This window comes from Athene noctua, chromosome 5, assembly GCF_965140245.1.
Source record: "Athene noctua chromosome 5, bAthNoc1.hap1.1, whole genome shotgun sequence".
NCBI classification, from domain to species: domain Eukaryota; kingdom Metazoa; phylum Chordata; class Aves; order Strigiformes; family Strigidae; genus Athene; species Athene noctua.
Genome location: NC_134041.1, coordinates 33,328,011 through 33,340,992, shown reverse-complemented (window position 1 = coordinate 33,340,992; position 12,982 = coordinate 33,328,011). Strand labels below are relative to the sequence as shown.

General features: G+C 51.5%; 1 protein-coding gene across 1 annotated transcript in view; it reads left to right on the top strand.

Moving 5' to 3' along the window:
- NMNAT2 (nicotinamide nucleotide adenylyltransferase 2) overlaps window positions 1–11,261 on the top strand; it is a 31,582-nt gene extending 20,321 nt beyond the window's left edge. Inside the window, exons 2-11 of the mRNA XM_074907027.1 lie at window positions 771–859; window positions 1,579–1,646; window positions 2,279–2,357; window positions 3,509–3,638; window positions 4,269–4,349; window positions 4,465–4,509; window positions 5,787–5,863; window positions 7,455–7,556; window positions 7,801–7,868; window positions 7,998–11,261. Of these exons, the coding sequence (XP_074763128.1) occupies window positions 771–859; window positions 1,579–1,646; window positions 2,279–2,357; window positions 3,509–3,638; window positions 4,269–4,349; window positions 4,465–4,509; window positions 5,787–5,863; window positions 7,455–7,556; window positions 7,801–7,868; window positions 7,998–8,100 (842 nt within the window). The 3' untranslated portion in view covers window positions 8,101–11,261. The remainder of the gene's footprint in view (window positions 1–770; window positions 860–1,578; window positions 1,647–2,278; window positions 2,358–3,508; window positions 3,639–4,268; window positions 4,350–4,464; window positions 4,510–5,786; window positions 5,864–7,454; window positions 7,557–7,800; window positions 7,869–7,997) is intronic.
- The last annotated feature ends 1,721 nt before the right edge of the window (window positions 11,262–12,982 follow it).

Genomic DNA, 12,982 nt, shown 5'->3' with positions numbered 1-12,982 from the left:
AGCAAAAAGTTTTCTTCTCATAAAACCATGGACTTGTCCCCATAGCTTAGTGGTGGTGGATGCAGCAGGTTTTGTTATTATCCTGTTTGTTTTAATCTTGCCCACGCATAAGGGGTCCTTGTCAGAAGTGATGCTTGAGGTGAGGAAAGCCATCTAAGGAAGCTTTTGACTGGTAGTCAGCAGCGAACCATAGCTGGTGAGGAAGGGAGAAAGTAATGGGGAGAGAAAGGGTGAATGTAGTTTATGAGCAGAAAAAAATAGAAAGGAAAGGATTTGTCTGCAGGCAGTGAATGAACCAGCTTCATACATTGCCAAGAGAGCTCAGCCTGGCTCCTCCAGGACTGCCAAAAGAGCCTGTCTCTGCTGAGCAGCTCGCATTAGTGGTGCAGGCTTTTGGCTGTCCCTCTGGTGCCGGCTTTTGGCTGTCCCTCTGGTGCCCTGGCAAGGTGGTGGAAGGTGATTTGGGGTTTAAATGTGATTTAGCTTTCGCTAAAGACCTGCCTTCTTCCACCAAATCCTCCCTCCTGCAAGGTTTGGGGGTCCCCAGGAAGGTCCATGCTCAACATCACCAAGGATGGCTCTGAATGAGATGGGCAGTAAAGACAAATCCAGCCTTTCCCTTGGTCAGCTTCCCCACATGGCGCTGACCAAGCCTGTATAAGTTGCTCCACAGGCACTGGGCAAAGCTGGTGAATGGCAGAGGGATGTTGCAGGGCTCAGTGGGTCCAGCTGAATCCCCCTGCACCCTTTCGCTTGTCCTTCTCTTTCAGAGCGTGCCCGGGATTACCTGCACAAGACCGGACGCTTCATTGTCATCGGTGGCATAGTCTCGCCTGTGCACGACTCCTACGGAAAGACGGTAGGTTGTCCCCATTTTCCCTTTCTGCTTCCTACATGAGATAGTATCTCAGAAGCCAGGGGCAAGCACTGGGTAGTGCTGCCTGCACCTGTGGTCCTTTCATGGACCTCCTCTGCCAAGGGCAGCTCCTGACCATGGGAAAGTCTCTGAGAGGAGGGAGAGGATGAAACCACTCTATCTTCAGATAAAAACTGCAGTGAGACCCTACAACCAGCTGAAGTACTAGACAGCAAAGAGAAACATTCTCACCCAAAAAAGTGGTGGTCATCTTGTTGGGTTGGGGTTTTTTTGTTTGAATGATTTCAAAGCCATTTTATTGTGGGGATGGCAATGATGCAAACAGACCTTTAAAAAGCACTTCCCGGGGCTGGGCAGAAATCCAAATTAGGAGAGGAGAGAGTTTTGTCCTTTCCTGAAAAATGGAGAAATTTCATCAAGAAACCACCATTCCTGCATCTTGTCCCACTGCAGTGCAGTGCAGAGTGTGGTGGTGCTGAGCAAACCTCACCGACCAGTATGTAATCAGGGCTGAAGCAAGGCAGGGACTCCCCTCCAGCAAACAGGAGCTCAAATAAATTTTTGTGGGCAGGAACAAGTCCTTCTGGCCTGTCTTATCTGAGCAATCCTGATGCTCTGCTGTGGGAAGGTTTGCAAGCTCAAGCTGGCCAGAGCATGACGCTTTCCTCCTGTAACCATTCCTCCATCACTCTCTCTTGCAGGGTCTGGTCTCAAGCCGGCACCGCCTGACCATGTGCCAACTAGCCGTCCAGTCGTCTGACTGGATCAGGTAAGTGGCAGAGCCCACACCTGCCGTGGCATCAGCAGCCCCTGCCCCTTCCCCAGCATTGTGATGGCAAAGTCCTGCATGCGAAGTGAAGATGCCACCAGCTGCTAGAGCTCCAGTATGGACTTTCTCCTCTCCCAGCCAAACCTTGGTTAAAAAACAGAGGCCTTTGCGAAGTATTTGTGCTTTTTTCAATTTGATTTTAGAAGTGAATCATTCAGAACTATTGAATTACCCAGTCCTTAACAAAATACCTAGAGGGACACCAGTACACCTAGAGGGAGAACCAAAAATTATTGTATCACATCCTCATTTTTACAGACAACTCTGACAATGGTCTTCCTAAAGCCTGTCACAAGACTCTTCTCTACAAGATGTCTTCTATTAATAGGATTAACGTAAACTCTAAGAAACTAACTTTCTTCAGCATTTTTCCACACATACACAAGAAAAAGAGCTATTAGGGAGAGCTGGATGGAAGGGATGGAGGAAGGATATGGTCCATGGTGGAGCAGGGGGACCAATGGTGGCTGCTCATGGCACTCTTGGCTGGCCCTGTGAAGAGGAGGTAGCATGGCCAGGAGGTTCAGGCAGTGGCCGTTGGCCAACACTGTTGCCTTGTGTGCTCCCCACAGGGTGGACCCTTGGGAGTGCTACCAGGACACCTGGCAGACCACCTGCAGCGTGCTGGAGCACCACCGCGACCTGATGAAGGTGAGGCAGCCCCAGCGCCATGGGTGCACCCAGGGTGAGGGCGTGGGGACAGCACAGGGGTGGGGTTGCTCTTGCATCAGCACATGGGCATCAACAACCAAAATATGACTGGGACAGACACAGAGAAGGCTTGCAGGAATGTGCCTGAAAACCTGACCTGGAAGAGGTGTGGGATACTTTGTCACAGCCACTTTGAGTTCTTTGCCCTGATGGTGATGGCAAATTGAGCCCTCCAGCTGGAGCCAGCAACCATTCCAGCCCCACGCACACCAGGAGGGGAGCAGAGGTGAAGGCAGAGAGAAGGCAGGGGTGGGCATAATCCAAAACATTAATGCCAACTGCTTGCTCCACCCTGAGGGGAAGAAGAGGTGGAAGGGCATCCCCACTCACCAGCTAAGCTGTATGAACCCAACAGAGCAACTCAGTGGGAAAATTCTGCATCTGGGAAGTCCCTGGGGAGCACAAAACCCAGGAGGAAAAGTCCCTCCAATGCCCAGGCAGGCCTGAGAACCAAGGAGGAAGGTGACTGCCCTTGGGCGACTGCAGTGATGGGGAGAGCAGGGCTGCTGCCAACACTGGGTTATAGTGAGCAAACCAGGGATGGGAAATGGATGAAACAGCATCATACAAACTCAGGGGCAGCCCTGACAGGAGGCACAGAAGTGGAATTAACCAGCCCAGCGGGATATCCTGTGCATTCGGGGACTGTGGTGTTGAAGGCAGAGAGCCATTGGGGATGCCTGCCTTCTCCCGCAGGGACCAGTGGAGAAGAGGGCATGTTTGTGCCCAGGGTAATGAGTAAGCTTCTGGCTTTGCACCATTGATACATCAGCTGCTGTATTTTTATTTAACCATCAGAAATTATGGGCACCTCCAAGGAATGGGGGCAATGCCTGCCTGCAGGCAGCATGGCTGCAGCAGAAAGTTAGCCCACCATCCCCAGCCTTAATCACGAGTCATTATCCACAGGGTCCTGCTAGTCCCAGGCCCACCTGCTGAGGTCAGGTGGAGTGGGGATCCTAAAGTGAGCTTGGACATACCTGTCACTAAAGACAGCCTGGGGTGCAGAGGCTTGGTATGGGGGTCATAAAGGTTTTGGGAGGTAATGGGGGTGAAGTCATTGTTCCAGCTACATCTCACTCTCATTGCAGAGAGTGACTGGCTGCATCCTCTCCAATGTCAACACACCCTCCATCACCCCTGTGATTGGCCAGCCCCAGAATGAGTCGTCGCAGACCATCTACCAGAACAACAACAATGTCTCCAACAAGCCCACCGCAGGTAGGTAACAGCGGGTGAAGGAGGGGGATGACCACCACCCCCCTCACCTCCCCGTCAGAGCTGCCAAGCATTAGGAACAGTGCTCCATCCTCTTATTTTTGGGTCAGGTCACTCATCAGGCTCCATACACCAAGCCTAGGGTTGGGTGGAGAGGTGATGGAGGAGTTAGTTAGCATCCAGCACAGCAAGGGGAGCTAAGAACAGCTTAAAATGGCTTGGAATCTCACTAGACTTCAGCTGGATGATGTCCAGCAGTGAGATCAGCTAAGAAAGGCTACCTGGTACCCATGGGGTGCATGCAAGGGATGAACTGGCAGGAGAGGGGACGTGGCTGGATCTACCACAAGCCAGCAGGTTGTGGGACATGGAGGTATTAGCTGAGGAAAAGAGGGGGCATTACTTAAATCCCATAAAAATGAACATCTTGTGATTTTTTTAGTGATTTTAACTGTCCAGCTGGTACCTTCAGGGCACAGCATAGCATTCTTGGGAGTTAAGACCACGAAAGGAGGTGGTGAGGAGATACTGAGAGCAGTTCCCACACCCACGTGCAGGACCAGGGTGGCCAAAGCACCTGTGTGGGTTGGTTGCACAGCCTCTCTCCCATTAATTTTTCTTCTTCACCTTTAGCAAAGATCCTGGGGAAGGTGGGAGAAAGCCTGAGCCGTATTTGCTGCGTCCGCCCACCCATGGAGCGCTTCACCTTTGTGGGTACGTAGAGGGAAGGTCCAGCATCACCTCTGCTTTAGCTCCAGCCCCCAGCCTTCCTCCCAGCCCCCTCTTCTCAGCGAGCTACCAACACCTCTCTCTTGCTTCCCTTTCCCAGATGAAAATGCCAACTTGGGGACGGTGATGAGATACGAGGAGATCGGTGAGTATGTAGCCCCACTCCATGTCACTTTTGCTCCTCTGGGCTAGCGCTACATAGCTTGGGAGGAGATCTGGTGGCAAGTGAAGGATGCTGAATCATCTCACCCCAATGCCAGCTAACTGGGCTCAGAGGTGAAACAGGAGCAGTGCTAAACTGGCCTGAACCCAGTTCATTGGCAGACAAGCAGCCTGAAATGAGGGAGCAGGTAGTGGGGACCTGGTTCCCAGCACTGGCACAGACCTGCCTAGCGCATCATGCCTTGAAAGTCACCCCAAGTGCTGTCAAACTTGCCCCCCCCATGGTGGTATCACCCACATACTTGCATCACCTGCAGCCCTGCAGAGCTTTGCATATGGCAGCAGGAGGGCTTTCAGCTGCCCAACCAGACACAGTGCCTGTTTCTCTAAAGCCCCTTAGGGGTTTTAGACCCACGGGGCTGCTATGCACTTGGCACCACCGTACATCACCCAGGGCTCTGCATGGGGAGCTTGCTGGTGGTTTTGAGACTCATTTCATGGGCTAGCTCACACACGGCCTGGCACAACACACATCCAAACACTGGCACCATGCAGAGCACAAAGGCTTTGACCACCTGCAAGTGCCAATCAGGGAGGCACCTACCTATGCAGCTGCCTCTTCCCACCCCTCCAGGTGGGTTTATGGCTTTCCTCTGGTGGTTGTGCAACTAAATGCATCTTTACAGGCCTGTCAGAGCAGAAAGCTTCTTCCCACATCACAACTTTCTTGCTGAGCAGTAAAGTCAAGCTGTCAGCAAGCACCAGACCAGGCCTGGGGAGAGAGAGGGTGGACATAGAAATCCTCCAAGATGAGCAAGGAAAACCTCTGGTGCTTCACCATCAGCTTTTCTAAAGCAAACACAGCCATGCCCAGGGCTCTGAGATCTCCCTATTGCCCCATGGCTAGAGACTCTGCATCACATCATGAAGTGATTGTGGGTGCCTATAGTGAGGACAAATTACTCCCTTTCCTGGGCATACCCCACCTCCAGGGCTGGACCTAGTTGAACAGCATGTAACAATGATGACAACCCATCAGCGCAATAGAGGAGCTTAAATAATTTAGGTCGAGGGTATTTGATGCTTGGCACCAGTAGGGATGTGAGAAGGACCACGGGATCTTTAGCAGGACCTGTTTTGGCAGGGAAGGTGTGTGCAGAAGAGGATCCCCCCACGCAGTACAGTGGGCTGGCAGGGTGGGGGCAGTGCATGCTCAGTCCCATTTGCTCCCACCTCTGACTTTCTATTTCTTTTCTTCAGAGCTTCGCATTTTACTGCTCTGTGGCAGTGACCTGCTGGAGTCCTTCTGCATCCCCGGTCTCTGGAACGAGGCAGACGTGAGTCACCACTGCTGGGCACCCCTCTGTGCTCCTCTTCCCCAGGGTCCTCTCCTCCTCCTCTGCTTCCCACATCCAGCACTCCTGGGAGTCGCTCAGGTCCCTTGGGATGGCAGGAGCTGTGCCCACCATCCCCACTGCCTCCTCCATCCCAACCCTGACTCTCACCTCCCCTACACATGGGCAGCCTGAGGGACAGGGTCTTCTGCTCCAGAGTCACCAACCCTACCCAGCCTCCCCCTCCACAGAACCAAGCCCAACTCCCACTCACCGTTTACGCAGAGACACCACCCAGGGTGCAAGGTAAGCCCATCCCAAAGAATCTCCAAAGGCTGTGCTCCCACTCCTCATCCCTTGGAAGGAGCCAGCATCAAGTAGATGCCAGTCCCAGCAGAGTGAGGTGTGGAGGTAGGGAATAAGATATTTACAAAAGTTAGCCAGATGTTAGAAATTAAACACATTTACAGCCAAATCAACAGCTTTCACTTAATAAAAGGCTTTTCCTGCAATGTAGGGTACCCAAGTATCCATCTTTACAAAGATCAAGAAGTAAAACCATCTTGGCCCATGAGCCAGATGATGCCTTAACACCAGCTCACAGCTGACACCAGCCCATCTCAGGACCTTCACTGCCACAACTCAAATGGTTGAAATCCACTGCCCACCTCTCTGTAACACCCCCCCACACACACCCCCAGTTAGTGAAGGACTGCAGCAGGACACCTGGCACCCTGGACACTGTGGTCCCTGTCTGAAGAAGCCATATTTTCACAGGAGGATGCCAGCCCTAGAGAGGGGGTGGGTTGCCCACCCACATGCTGTTTTCAGCAGGCAGAACGGTGCTGGCTATGGGACCTCACCTGGCTCCTCATTGAAATTGGGTGGTCAACACAAACCACCCTCTCCTTGAGCCTCTCAACCATTTTTAAATCAGTTACTACATCTTCAGTCCTAATTTTTAAAAAACAGTTAGCTGGCAGAAAGCAGCAAAATCTGAGGCAAGTCTTGGAGCCCAGCACAAAGGATGCAAAAAATTGGGTGCCAAAGCACAGGCAGAGATGGCACCAATATGACCTCATGGGCTCCTTTGGCCTGAATTTGCCAACCCAGAAGTCTTTTGGATGAGCCTGGTTTGTCTCACCCGAGATGTGAGAGCAGTGGAAACCGTCCCCATGCAGTGGATAACATGGCATTGGCACCAGCCTTGACACAAACAACCTTGGAACAACAACCCCACAAGACCTCTGTCAGGACCAATATGTCCATCCTGCTCATAAAGCCTTCCAGTGAGGCAGAGGTCACAACCCCCTTGAGCAGCCTCTTCTGCTGCCACCCTCCTTCTACTATGACAAGTCTTCCCTAAAGCCTAATCTCGATGTCTAGTAATAGGATTTAACCCTGTGCCTATTTTATCCACTGCAGACCACTCAACACGCCTTGATAATTCTGTTTCTGCCAAAATAGCCTCAAATTCACCTTCTATCTCCATTCAGACCATGGCCCAGCTTTCATAGTGCAGCAGAGTTGGCAGACAGGGGCAGGTTTTGCATGGGGCGGTTATAAAGCTCTCCCCACTTTGGGTTGCTCCTAGATGGAGGTGATTGTTGGGGAGTTTGGAATCGTAGTGGTGCCTCGGGATGGAGCAGACCCTGACCGTATCATGAACCACTCCTCCATACTCCGCAAGTACAAAGTAAGTGGATGCATGCATGGCTGGGGAAGGCTGCGAGAGGACCCGCAGCCACTCTTTACCCAGGTGAGCTCTTCTGCCACAGAGCACAAAACATCTCAAGGGCAGATGCTTGCAAGTGCTAGGTGGGATGAGAAATGGGGCCACCATGCAGCAGCCCCTGAGGCCAGTGGGTTGGGGGGGCTGGTGGAATAGACACCCACTTTCAGGCTATCCCATCACTCCTCTCTTCCTCCTTCCCCTGCAGAACAACATCCTGGTGGTGAAGGATGACTCAAACCACCCCATGTCCATCGTCAGCTCCACCAAAAGCAGGTGGGTGATGCAGGGAAACTCCCACTACGGAGTGGGGAGAGGGGTGGCCCCAGCCAGCCCCTCCATTTGCAGGGACACCTGACCCACCCAGGTGGGCTCTGACCCCTTTCTCTCCCCCCACACCCCTAGACTGGCCCTGCAGCATGGGGATGGACACGTCGTGGATTACCTCTGCCAGCCCGTCATCGACTACATCCTCAAGAGCCAGCTCTACATCAACGCCTCCGGCTAAGTGCCAGAGGCCATGCAGCGAGACAGTCCTCGTGTCCCACCTGCCTACAGCTCTCCATCACTCTTTTATCTCTCTCTCAGTCCGTGTCTCCATCTTTCTCCTCATCCCATGGCCTCCTGCCCGTGTCTGCCTCTCACCCCCGGCGCCAACGCTCCATTGTGCAGCAATGTCCAGGGAACCGCAGCACGGCCCCAAAGGGAATGGTTTGGTCTCTTTTTTGGGGGAACCACCCTCCCCCTCATATGTATGGAGGGAGGAGGGACCAGTAAAAGAGCGACGTGCTTGGTGTGCTTGAGGGGAAGTGGCTCCAGCACCCCCCTCCCAGCATGTCACTGGGAAGTGGTCCCCCCCGGGTCTGTCCTCCCAGCATGCTCAGAGCGGGGGCTTCCTCTTCTGCATCATCTTACAGTACTTATGCTCAATAAATCTAGGTGGACTTTTTTTTCTTAAATAGTTTTAGTACGAGCCTGTTGGGCCTCTCGACACAATGACCAAATGAATCCTGGTTGGCAGCAGCCAGTTGTAACCCAAATGGTTCAGTGCCCTGCTGCGGGTCAACCTCCTCAGGCCAGCAGTAGGACAATGCAGCTAACAAAATCCTCCTCCTGGCCCTGAAAAATCATGGAGAGGGCATTTCTGAAGGGCAGCAGATGGCTTGGCAAGCACTGCTGTCAAAGCATTAGGGGGGACGTCACATCTTGCTTTTCCTCAGCTGCCAGTGAACCCAAGCCACCCCCTAGGCAAGTGGAGTTGGAGGCAGTGTGGGAGGGGGCCCACAGCACCCAGCAAGGGACCTGTCATTTATGAAGCCAAGAAACAAGAGAGGAAGAAGTAGGTGGTGACCCAAGCCTCTGGTGAGAATTTGCCCCAAACCTGGCTGAGCTTTGTGGGGGCTGGGTCCATCCCCATCCTCTAGCCTCCAGATCTCCATTTCTGTCTGTAAACTCTCCCCTTCTCCCTCCACTCCTACCCCCTTCCTCTCCTTGAAGAGTTTATTAAATGCATGATGCTTTTCCCCTCCCAAACTGGCTGTGGCTACTTTGCACATCCCTTGGGACATGCCAGGCTCCTGCTCTCCTGCCTGTGACATGACCCTGGATGCCAGGGATGGAGCCTAGTGGAGATGCTCACATTAAAAGCAGGGCAGGCAACATGGAGCAAAAGAAAATTAAGTCCTGAAGAGAGGACGGTTGCTGAAGCAGGTCATTGTCCTACTGAGCACCCTTAGGGTGCAAGGACCCTGCACAGCCCCTGGGAAAGGTCACAGTCACAAGGAGGAAGGTACAGTCCTGCTTTACTCCTCACCTTTTCCTACGTCTAACCTTGTATTGCCTTGGGTATAGCCCTGCTGCCTATAGCTCCTGGACATCTGGCCACTCCCCACAAATTTGGGCTAACTAGGCTCAGGTTAGCCCACACCACCACCCTCTCCCAAAGCACGACCATTGCCCATGGTGGCTTTGTGACTTTCCTAGGGCAGTGCTATGACTAGCTGCTGGTCCCCAGCAAGGGACAGAGTTGTGCTGAGACACCTGAAGGCTGAGAGTCCTCCAGGGTGTTTCAGGAAAAGATCTGAAATTACTCTTTTTTTTTTTTTTCTTAAACGTCTGCAAAGGGTCACACACATGCTGCTCTCATGGGAGCTCCAAAGATGAGACATTGCACTAAATCTGGTGACCTGAGGAGTGCTGCTGGTATGTCTATAACAGCAAGCAGTTTTGGACAAACAAGGTAGCCTGCAGCCACAGGCTCCTTGCAGTGGGCAGGGTTTTATGAGCAGTACCTAACAACTTCTCAAGGAGGGCACAGCCCTTCCGAGAAGGGAAAGCAAGAGAGACAGAAGTCATGTGACTTGCCCAAAGGCCAGAAGAGGTCTGTCTTTCCTTACCAGGGATTTCCCTCTGCATGGAGAGGCTTGTTCAGGACCTGTCATAAATTCAGCAGCTGAACCCCTCCCTCAGCACCAGCTCTGACACCTCCAGGTGGTTGTACACATATTCTGTGAGGTGAGGAGATACAGAGGTGCCAAAGCAGAGAGGGTGGCAAGAGGGTGTGGGACTCGGAGTGCAGGGATTTTTCTTCTCCAGGGAAGTTTTCAGCCCATTCAAGCTGCTCACCAACACCCTACTGAGCTCCCTCAGCTAACATGTTGCACAGGTGCCTGTGCAGGGACATCTCATTCATGAGACACCCAACATATGCAAACCAGGAGCTAGACTCATGTCCACTTCTTGTTCTCACATGTTCACTTTTTCAGTCTCTTCTCCCTCTCCACCCCAACACAGAAGTTATTTCAGACAGCAGCCTCCTCTCCTTGCCAGATATCACCCATGTTTCTTAGCTCCAAGCTGGAGGAGAAAAAGCAATGGTAGCAACCAGCCTCCAAAACACACACACACACACACACACACACACACACACGGATTTTAACCTCCTGGGGGAGCGGTGCTTCTTTGAAGGGGGAGGAAGGACAGTGGGTTTTAACTGAGGAAAAGACACAGGGAAATAAAACAAAGGAGATGGAGAAGGATGGCAGGTGGCGTGTCCAAGAGCTATCTCAGAACCTCCCTCCCTCCCTCAGGTATGTGAGATGGGACGCAGGGCATCCCATTACAGTTAGGATGGCATGCCTTAGAGATGTAGCGTTGTGGTACGGATGATGAGTATATTCTGTCTTACTAGTCTTACCTGCACCTTTGTGTATCTGCTCAGTAAAACTCACAGTATGGGGGGGTGGGATGGGGGGTTTGTAGCAGGTTGTTCAGTTCTGGGACTGGTTTGGAAAATGTCTTTGAGTGGGTATGGAAAAAAAAAAAATCCCTGAAGATCAGTATGACCTCCAGGGAGGTGAGGACTGGGGTTTCCAGGGTGCAAGGGAGGGGTGGGAAGAAGCTCATGGGTTTTGGTCTTTGAACCTCCACTTTTAAACAGTGCAATTTGTTGAAAAAGAAATTAACTTCAAACACCTGTTGGAAAACAAAACACAAAAAAGCGGGGGGGAGGGAAAGGGGTTGAAGTTGCCATGCCACCAATTTCACCTTTGTCAAAAGTTTTGGAGCCTATTTTTTTTTCTTCTGTTGCTATATGAAAAAAACAGTCATTGACAAAAGAAAACCAAACAACTTTATCAGCAAAATGTTTAAATTATGTAATAAACAAAATAAAACAAAAATATGTTACTGGTGTCATTTCAAAAGAGCCCCAAGACCGAGTCAGCATGAAGAGTACAAGCAGCTGCACTGCTAGGAAAACCAATGGCCAAACTCACCCAAAACAGGGAGCTAGAGAAAATAAACCAGTAGGCAAGATCCAGCCAAAAGTATTAATTGTTTATTGACGTTCTCCCTTTCAAAAAACCCAACTTGTGGAAGAATAAAGTCAGGTTCATAATACTTGTCCCTATGTTATACAATGGGAGAAGAAAGACATGCCAGAGGTGAGAATACATCTCACTTAAATAAAAGTATGTGGCAGACATATTACTTTGTATAGTCTTACCAAGCAAAAGCATGGGTGCTGCTTTAACAGAGAATCAGAGCTAACAAGGGGTGAGCATGTCCCCCAAAGTGTCCTCCTCTATCTAAGACCTCTTCTTTCACCACCACACAGGTCAGGGGGTTTCAGCAGAGTTGACTTCCAGCATCTGTTTTCTCTTTTTCCCCCTGAAATGGCATCTAAAGGAAGCTGGGAGTGGTGTCAGAATGGAGCTGGACCCACAGGAAAGCTGCAGGTGGCTGACAGGAGCACTGTGGTCTTCAGCTCCTCCAAGCTCTGCTCAGATGTACAGTGGGAAACACTGCAGACAATTACTTCAGCCTCTGAAAAACATTCAGCACCATGCAGGAGGGAGGGAAAAACGGGCAGCACCAAACCAGAGGCAGAGACACATTCAAGACATTGTCAATATTTTTAAACCAATCAAATCAGGATGCGGGCAATCCAGCAGGATAAGGCCAGGCTCTCAGACAGGAGAGCTTGTGGTTGCATACCCCTGGAGGAAGCTCCTGTTCCTCTAAGAAGTGCTGCAGTGTCTTGGATGCTTGCACAGCAGGGACACCACCTCATTTTTCCAAGTCTCTGGGACACCCAGAAAGCTGCCTGCTACCAAACTGACTGGTCTTGGAAGAAAAGGTTGTGCTTGAGTGTGTAAGGGATGGTAAGGAGACCTGTGCTTGCCCGGGAGAAGCTTTGACAAGAAAACCATCCCTCAGGGGCTTTTGGACTCAAAAAGAAGTGTCGGAGAAAGAAAGGAGGCCCTCTCCTCCTGGCTGAAGGGAACAGATGGAGCAGGAAAGACTTGCCATATGAGGAGCCCCAGCAGTGTTCTCATACCCTGTTCACCTGGTATCCCCTTCTTCCTCCACCCAGCCCATCATCCAGATCTCAAAATCAGCTGGCATTTTTTTTTTTTTCCCCTTTAGCAAAATAGTAACAACCTCACGGATAAGCACCATGGAAGACCTGCAGCTTTATGAAAAGGGTCACTGGCAGTGTCTGATGCTGAATCTCCAAGCCACAGCAGAAGCCACGCCAGTGCCACCCCCAGCAAGGTGAGGACTGGGTAGGCTGGGAGGACAAAGCCACATGAAGCATCACTGGCATCACAGATCAAACCTCATCAACCTCATCTGCCACTTCACACTGCTCGCTCCCTGCCTCCTGAGATACCGAAGGTGAGGAAGAACCCACAGAGAACACAAGGAGGTGGTGGTGGTGTCAGTGTTGAATGCAAGGACAAAGACTCTAGTCCTTCTGTGTGTGCCAGACCAGGAGAGGGAATATACAGGGGACAAAGAACCTCTCAGCTGTGAACTTCAGGCTCTGAACAATGCAAACTCCCCAGGCTCTGAACCAAGCAACTCCCATCTGCACCTCAGAAATG